We start from the raw sequence: 8,156 nt of genomic DNA on the forward strand, positions 1-8,156 counted from the left end.
GAAGAAGACCAACGAGCTATGATGAAACCCTCGACTACGCACACCCGACGGGTCCCAGGCCGGGCAGCGCCACAGGAGCGCCCCCTAGAGGAGTCACTCTCTCATTTTTATTTTTATTTTTTGAGAATAGGAGTCACTCTCTCATTATCTTTTTTTAGGCAAGGAGTCAATCTCGAATCCTCCAGCGCGCACATTTAAGCACACGCAGCCCACGAGACCGCACACCGAGAAGCCCACCCCACCGAGAGAACCACGGCCCAGGTAAACCCGCTCCCCACACTCGTCTCCTCCCACTCTTTCCCAGTTCGATTTTCAAAACCCTCACTCTCCCATCCCGGAAGGGACTCGCCGTCCCCGCAAATCCGCTGCGGAATCGCAGCAATTAGCGAGCGCGATCAATCAGCGCGCCCACCGAGATTTTCTCGACCGTTGCCGGCGCCGCAGGCAGGCAGAGCGCCCTCCCCCCCTCCTCCGCAGGTGCGCGTCCTCCTCCGCTCTCGCCCCCCTCCCCCTCTCGCCGCCTGCCCCGGTCAGCCTCCTTCTTGGTTGGTTCGCGAGGCTGTTCCTGAATTCCGGGCTGGGTTTGCTGCTTCCCTGCTCGGAGGCTCCGAATTCTGGGTTCTTGCCTTGTTTGTTCCTGTGTGCATGTAACCTGTTCGACCAATTTCCTGGCCCTGCCTCGGTACACGCGGCGGCCGGCGAGGGAGGGCACGCCGGTTAGGTTTCTTGCAAAGCGTATGCCTAGTTCCAGGAACTTTGTTGCCGTTAGAGACCTCTTGCCGATGCCCTCCCGTGTCCGTTTCCGAAATCCCTTGTTCATCTGTTCTTGTCTACTCCCCGAAGAAAACAATTGATTTGGTGCAGCATCTGGCTTCTCTGCAATCTATTTGCGGGCCAACCAGTGTTTTTATTTCAGCAGGTCAACTTGCTGTCAGATTTGTTTTCATGGTTTTCTAATCTGTGCAAGATCCGATCCATGCAGGGACTCATTGGCGGGACACTGAATTTTGAAATCACAACAGTCCCGTTAAGATGAGAAGATTCTTTTTCTTCGGGTCCCCCACGCCGAAGGACGGCGATGGCGATGGGACGCCAGGCGGCGATGGCAAGAGCAAGAACAGGAGTAAGAAGGCGCTGGAGGAAGGCGAGGGTAGTTGCAACTCTAGCTCCAGGTCCCATGACCATGGCACGAGGATGTCTAGATCGAGAAGCCGCCGCGGAAGGCTGAGCAACGAGGAGCCAGCCAACCCGAAGCAGCTCAGGAGGTGCATGTCGTTCTCATCCGCGGCTGCGAATAATGGTCTGAAGGAACGGAGCTTTAGCTTCTCGGGTGATGTCCCTGGTTCTTTCTATGACGGTTCTGATGCGCCTCATCACGCCGAAGATGTCAAGTAAGTTGTTCTGATTACATAACCTTTTTTGAGGAACGTTATGAATCTGATTGCATAATACTCCCATATAGCTAGGCTGTTTTACAGTGATCAAACCAGTATTTGTTATTGACACCCCATGGTCTTGTTGATCCATGCTAGTAAAGAGAAGAGAAGAAACGGAAAATAAAAAAACTCCTCAGCATATATTCGATTGTTCGTTATGTGCATCTGTCAAGTTTACTCATTTTAGCTCATGAGGTATTTCTATAAATGCTTAGTTATTTATTTGGCAGAGGCCCTTCTTGCAAAATGTTCAGTTTCAGTGCACATGCAGCTTTCTTTCAGGCATCGTTCACCACTCCATTGCTTGTACTTGATATAATCTCATGCCTTCTTTTTTTCAATCTTTACTTCATAGTTAAGGAATTAATTATCTTGTGTTTGAGCTCCATTTTATCGACAACAGTTCTACTGTATCAGTTGTCTGATAAAATGTTCTACCTAACTCATTCTGATTATTTACTTGCAGTCACTATGCCTGGTCACCAGAAAGGCATCCGGTCTTAAGAGAATCCTCAATAAATGTTCCCAAACCATGTTCAGTCCTGGAAACTGATTCTCCTCGTTCAAGATGCTATTCATGCTCAACAGGCCATTCTCCTCCTACCTCTCCTGTTGCCTTACGATGCAGGTCTACGAGGCTAGGCAGTTTATTGAACAAGAATGAAGTGCTAGACCGATACATTGATGGAGAGCAGGAAGCTTCCATCCAAAATGAGAAGCTGAGGCAGAACTCTCCCACTAGATCTGTGGTTTCGAATTCAAGACGTCCGCCCCGACCCCATTATACAATGCCATCTTTGCAAAAATCAATGAAAGAGAACGTTGAGACCTACCCAAATGTGGATGCGAAGGATGCCTATGGAAGTAAAAACCATGCAAGTGTTCTGGATGATTTTGGGAGGTTTCCACATTTAGAAGATTACAGATCAGAAAGTATTCCATCCGTTGAAGATATCTATGAGGATTTCCAAGATATGCAACCTTCAAAAGTTATTCATGGTGCTCCCCAATATTTTCATGATCATGACTTGGATTTCGCCCCAGAAGGGCAAGAAACTGATGATAAGTTGCTTCAAAGGGCAAAAGAAGTTGAAGAGAGGTTTATAACTCCTTCTGGAGACAATCATCAGCTTAACATGTCCAGATATAAGCGATTAAGCTCAAATGAAATGTTCCAGTTGATTCAGTGTTTGACTGAAGACAGGAAACAGCTAGCAGATGAATTGTCTTCACAGATTAAGGCACGCCTTGCAGAAAGGTTTAATGCCAAAGAGAAGTACAAACAATCAGTGAAAGAACTTGAGATCAGAACTCGAAGGATGGAGAAGGAGAAGACTGAAGTACAGAGTACTTTGGAGAGAGAGATTGACAGAAGGTCAAACGATTGGTCAGCCAGGCTGTTGAGATTTCAATCTGAAGAAGAGAGACTGCGTGAACGGGTGAGAGAACTTGCTGAGAAAAATGTCTCATTTCAGAGAGAACTCACTTCTCTTGAAGCATACAAAGTTGATGCATCTGATAAGGTTGCAAGTTTGGAAATGCAAAACATAAAACTATCTGATGAGCTAGAGAAACTAAAAAATGAGCACAACAATCTCCACAATTCTTCAATAGAGTTGCATGCTCAATTTTCTAAGGCAGCAGAGGAGAAGGAACATATCAGGGGATTCTTGAAAGATAAGGAGGGTGATAACAAGGCATTGCACCAAGTGGTTGCAAGGCTACAGACAATATGCAATGAACAAGAAAAAACAATTGCTGGCTTGAGACAGGGATTCAGTGCTGAATTGGATAAGGAATCTGTTCGGTCCAGCAGCGAGAGAAAGAATAGGATGCAGATGGAACTCATCAGGTTGTCAGGGGTGGAGCAGAAGTTGAGAGGTGAAGTTCAATCTTGTCGTCTTGAAGTAGAATCTCTTAGGCAAGAGAACATTGCACTCTTAAATCGTCTACAAACCACTGAAAATGGATCAAGCTTTTCCTCAATTCGTCTTGGCCAGGAGCTTCAGGCCAAAGTGGACAACTTGCAGAACAAAGGCTTGTCGTTGCTTGATAAGAGTAGCCAACTTTGCACCAAATTGTTGGACCTCGTGAAATGCAGGAGGCATGAAAGTGAACATGACAGAGATATTGATGCATTAGATTACACACTGGAGCTCCAGAGCATCAAAGGAGGAATCGAGAATCTGAAACGAAGCTTGCGGGCAACCAGTGCTGTGCTCGTTGAAAAGCAGAATTTGAAAGAAAAATCTGGAGAGGCTGCGGTTGGAGGTAGTCCTTTCATGGAGCAAACGGATGAGGTACGGAAGCACACATCCATTGAGAACTTATTTTTCATTATATGCTGCCGTGTTTCTTTCTCTTTTGGGATAAGAACCATGGATTTGATTTCGACGGTCACATGTCATTGTAATGTTTTTCTCCGAGCAACTATTAAGATTGTTTTTATAAGGAAACCGCGGCTTGTGACTTTTCATATGATATCTCTAATTAGATGAGACAAATCAGTAGCTGCTTAAACTTTTATGAAAACTTGAAATGTTATGCTATTTGGTACGAAAGCACGCATTCCATGAGAGCTTATTTTTCATTATGCTGCTGTGTTTCTTTCTCCGTCTGGATAAAACAAGAACCATGGATTGATCTCGAGAGTCACATGTCTTTATAATGTTTTTGTTGAACAACTCTTAAGAATGTTTTTATATGGAAACCATGACTTCAGTTTTTTTATGTGATATCTCCAATGAGATGAGCCAAATCAGAAGCTGCTTAAACTTTTAATGAGAACTCAAAATGTTTCAGTATCATCGATCCAATATTCCTTTTCTTCTTTTCTTAATTAATGTAGGTTAATTTTGAGTTCAAACTGAAAGAGGAGGCTCTTCTGAATAAAGTACTGAAGGAGGCACTTTTGTCAAAGGAACTTGACATTGAACAGTTGCGGTCAGATGTGGCATCTTTGCTTCGTATCCAAGATGTCATGAGGAATGAGGTCCAGAGAGTCCAAGATGAACTATCCTGCATCACCCACAAGGCTAAACATTTGGAGCTTCAGGTACTTAATTCTTTTTGCCTGGTAGAAGGTGGATTTGAAAAATAGCTTATGTATTACTGATGGATGTTGAAGACCTTGAGCATCATCTGCAGCCTGTATATTTTTCGTAACATATTCTTTTGCACCTAACAGGGTTCGAAGAAAGACGAGTCCATTGACCAGATCCAGCAGGATTTCCAAGAATCCGCCAAGGAGCTAAGCGCGCTCAGAGGACAGCTGAAAATCGTGACCGACGAAAGGGACCTGTCGTGGCAGGAAGCGAAGCAGCTCCGCAAAACCACCAGCATGATGCAGAACGAGGTCGCGTCGCTGAAGAACAGGATCGAGTCCCTCGAAGAGGACATCCTTGTCAAGGAGGGGCAGATCTCGATCCTACAGGACAACGTCTACAAGCCGCCGCTCGACTTCATCTGCAGCCCCAGGACGATGAAGCAGTTCGGCATGGAATGAGAGGTTGCTGCATGCACAGAGGAAAGTAAGCAAAGGGCTTTTACATACAGCAGAGCTCTTGGGACATATATAGCGTTTTTTCACCTGCATGGATAGATATATAGATGGCCGTGTTCATATGCCTTTATCGCAGTATCTTTCTTTCGAGCCCGTGCAGGACCCCTGCATGGTTCGAAAAAAAGATAATGTGGTTTGTTTTGCAACCGAAGTTTGCTGTATCTTTTGTAAAGGGATGCGTGCATCACAACCTGTGATGGCCTTGCCGTGCCTACTCAAGTTTCTGTACCGTGAATCTGTGATGTGGCGATGACACTGTGAATGGATCGTCCCTTTCTTCGGTTTTCGATTTCTTCTTGTTCACTTGTCGCTGTATCCATGGCTAGTTTTTTCCAGCTGAACGTTACGTTACACCTTTGGTGAATCAGTGCATAATAGTACATCTGTCACCGACTGTATGATGAAAACTTTGGTAGCAGTTTTAGTTTCTACAATATGTAGATGATAATGTGTGTGTGTGTGTGTCTGTACCTATCATCCCTTATTCTTGGTCAATTTTTCTTGTTCGCCTGGTTACTGTACACATGGACTAGGCCCTAGGCTGGCTGTAAACTTTTCATTTGTCACGATTTATTGCCTCCCCAGTGGAGGTTGATGTTTCTTTGGTTGAAAGTTACATGCTTGGACTGCATTTACATCCTGCGTTTGCAAGTGAGAGGTACCAGACGCAACTTGCATCTGGCATGCGTGATTGTGAGCAGCTTCACTGTTCTGGATAATACGATCTGTGTACCAATCCATCACCACAAGGAATTTTTTTTTTAAAAGATCTAACAGTTTCAAAAGGAAATTTTGTTTTGTGAACAGGTGGGGGCCTGGACACTTGCATAGTAGTTGCATTGAAACTCAAGATCACGCGAGCTCTGACCGATACATAGAGTAGAGTATTATCTTTTCTCTTTGGGCTGGCGTCCTTGTCCATGAGAGGTGCCCGGATTGAATGCCGGCGTCGTGTCACACCCGAAGTCAAATCGATGCTCCATGTCTCGGTGCCGCACGCGCGGCCTAGCTACCTACTTGATCTCCATATATCGCGAGCCTAGCTAGCTAGCTCTCGCCATTGCCGCACGCACGCGCAGAGCGACGAGGCGACACGTACGGTGCGTGCGTGAACAGCCGAGGAGGGAAGAGAAGATCGACGAGGCCATGGCGAGCGTGGGCGCGTTGCTGATGGCCGCGGTGCTGCCTCCGGTGGCCGCGCTGCTGATCGCGGTGGCCGTACGGGCGGCGGCGCGCGGGGTGGGCGCGCTGGCGCGCGCGCACTACGCGTGGCCGGCGGAGTCGCCGTCCGTGCAGGCGCGGAAGTGCGGCAGGAGGGCGGCGCCGGAGCAGCCCGACCACGAGCTGCGCGTGTCGCGGCACCGCGGGGGCGCGGCGGTGGAGTGCGCGGTCTGCCTGAGCGGCGTGGGGGAGGGCGACGAGGTGCGGGAGCTGCGGTGCCGGCACGTGTTCCACCGCGCCTGCCTCGACCGGTGGCTCGCGACGCCGCCGGCCACGTGCCCGCTCTGTCGCTCCCGCCTGCTGACGGCGCCGCCGGTAGAGGAGGAGGAGGAGGAGGAGCTGGACCTGGACTCCGACCTGCTGCTGCTCATGGCGTACGTGCACGGCGGCCGCGGCGGCGGCAGATGGTTCTGGTCGCCGTGATCGCCCACCCGTGACCCATGCCATGCCCGAGCACCTCAGCACCTGTACGGCGTACGGACGCGTGTGCGTGCGTGGTGCACCGGCACGCACGCATGCACGTACGTACGGTGGCCTGCGCGCACGTTCCCGGCGGTTTTTGTATATTGTTTTCTCTGAGCTAGATCGTCCGTTCATTCCTCTTCTCCTTTCTTTCTTTCTTTTCTAGAAGATGTGGTTGGTGTACGCACGAGAGAGCGGTGGGAGGTATGGAGCTTAGCTGGTTTTCTCGCAGTTTGTTAATGGCGCGTGCGCGCACGCATGCATGGCAGGTTGGCAGAGCGTGGCGCCTGGCGGTCGCCACGTCGTCCGGGCGCGAGCACGTTGTTCTCGCTTGCCTCGACGTGTGTCTCGGCGACGCGGCGTCCCCGCTCGCTCACGAGAGCGCTGGAGATCTCTCTGTCTCGTGCGCGCGCAGGTCGCAGGTCGCATCTCATCCTCTGGGTCTGGGGCTTTATTTTCCTGTGCTGACAGTGCCCGGCCTTAACTAACTTCACGGATCGATCACCGTATCATGGTCACCGAGATAGCAGAAGCGTGGAAATACAGGATCTATCTATAACGAGCACGACGTGGGTGGAAGGCAAGGGTTGGTGGGGATTTGTTGCACCGGAAGTGAAAAGCCTCCAAAGGAACTGCGGTTGCTGCCATGCAAGGAGCGAGAGATCCGAAGACAACAAGCACGCCATGCATGCATGCATGCGTGCTCCGTGAAAATTCGCGAGGCACGCATTTATGAAACAAAAATGCTAGACATATAAAGACTTACACGCTTTTACACGTTCCTTCCATCTAACAACCAATCACAAACCTCTCCCCCCCTGATTTTCAGGGGAGTGGGCCGTCCCGCTCACCTATTGACCAATCAAGGTTAACCATCCTGTAAAAGCCTGTAAATCGTTTGTACGTGTAGCATTGCCGTTTATGAAAACGTCTGCAGTCCTCGATGTGTGCCGTGATCCATCTAAAGTCGGGATTTAGCGAATCGGGCTCCTCGAACACCCGCCGCAGAGCTTGAGGCACTGCCCGGCCACACCTTAATTTTTTTTGAAATATGTAAGTGGCAACCACGTGGCAGATTGCAAAACTGCCACGTGCATCCAGCACCGTCAGTTCCGGCCGCCCTCCCGATCTCCTTCCTTTCCCGCACGTCCTCGCGATCTCCTTCCTTTCGTGCACGTCCTCGCGATCTCCTTCCTTTCCCGCCCTCCTGATTTTCTTCCTTTCAATCATCAGTTACGGCCCCACGCGCCTTCCAGATTTTTGGGCAAAAATAATGCTTGAATTGGGATTTGATCTCTGGTAATCAACGAAGGGAGCTAACCACCTCGCCTATGACACTCATTGTTGAACAAGCTAAGGAAAATACTGTTTTTGACATATTTTGCCTTTAATATTTTAGCACTGAAAAACTTTTGTTTCACCTATCAAACCTGGCCCATAAACTTTTCCCGTGGTAAATTCTCCATCACCAACAC

At 48.9% G+C, this 8,156-nt stretch overlaps 2 protein-coding genes across 3 annotated transcripts; both read left to right on the forward strand.

Annotated features, from left to right (window-relative positions):
* Nucleotides 1-254: 254 nt before the first annotated feature.
* On the forward strand, nt 255-5,285 carry LOC123043630 (golgin subfamily A member 4). Of its 2 annotated transcripts, none has more exons than XM_044466144.1 (5): nt 255-477; nt 983-1,391; nt 1,903-3,736; nt 4,285-4,491; nt 4,624-5,285. In XM_044466144.1, the coding sequence occupies exons 2-5, from the start codon at nt 1,033-1,035 to the stop codon at nt 4,939-4,941; spliced, it is 2,718 nt and encodes a 905-aa protein (XP_044322079.1). In that variant the 5' UTR covers nt 255-477; nt 983-1,032; the 3' UTR covers nt 4,942-5,285. The 2 variants fall into 2 exon arrangements, with proteins under 2 accessions (XP_044322079.1, XP_044322080.1); XM_044466145.1 differs by lacking the exon at nt 255-477 and adding an exon at nt 570-716.
* Nucleotides 5,286-5,814: 529 nt separating this feature from the next.
* Nucleotides 5,815-7,010, forward strand: LOC123040575 (E3 ubiquitin-protein ligase RNF181 homolog). Its single transcript, XM_044463376.1, has one exon. The coding sequence runs from the start codon at nt 6,145-6,147 to the stop codon at nt 6,640-6,642; it is 498 nt and encodes a 165-aa protein (XP_044319311.1). The 5' UTR covers nt 5,815-6,144; the 3' UTR covers nt 6,643-7,010.
* The last annotated feature ends 1,146 nt before the right edge of the window (nt 7,011-8,156 follow it).

This window comes from Triticum aestivum, chromosome 2B (assembly GCF_018294505.1).
Source record: "Triticum aestivum cultivar Chinese Spring chromosome 2B, IWGSC CS RefSeq v2.1, whole genome shotgun sequence".
In the NCBI taxonomy this organism is placed as follows: Eukaryota; Viridiplantae; Streptophyta; class Magnoliopsida; order Poales; family Poaceae; genus Triticum; species Triticum aestivum.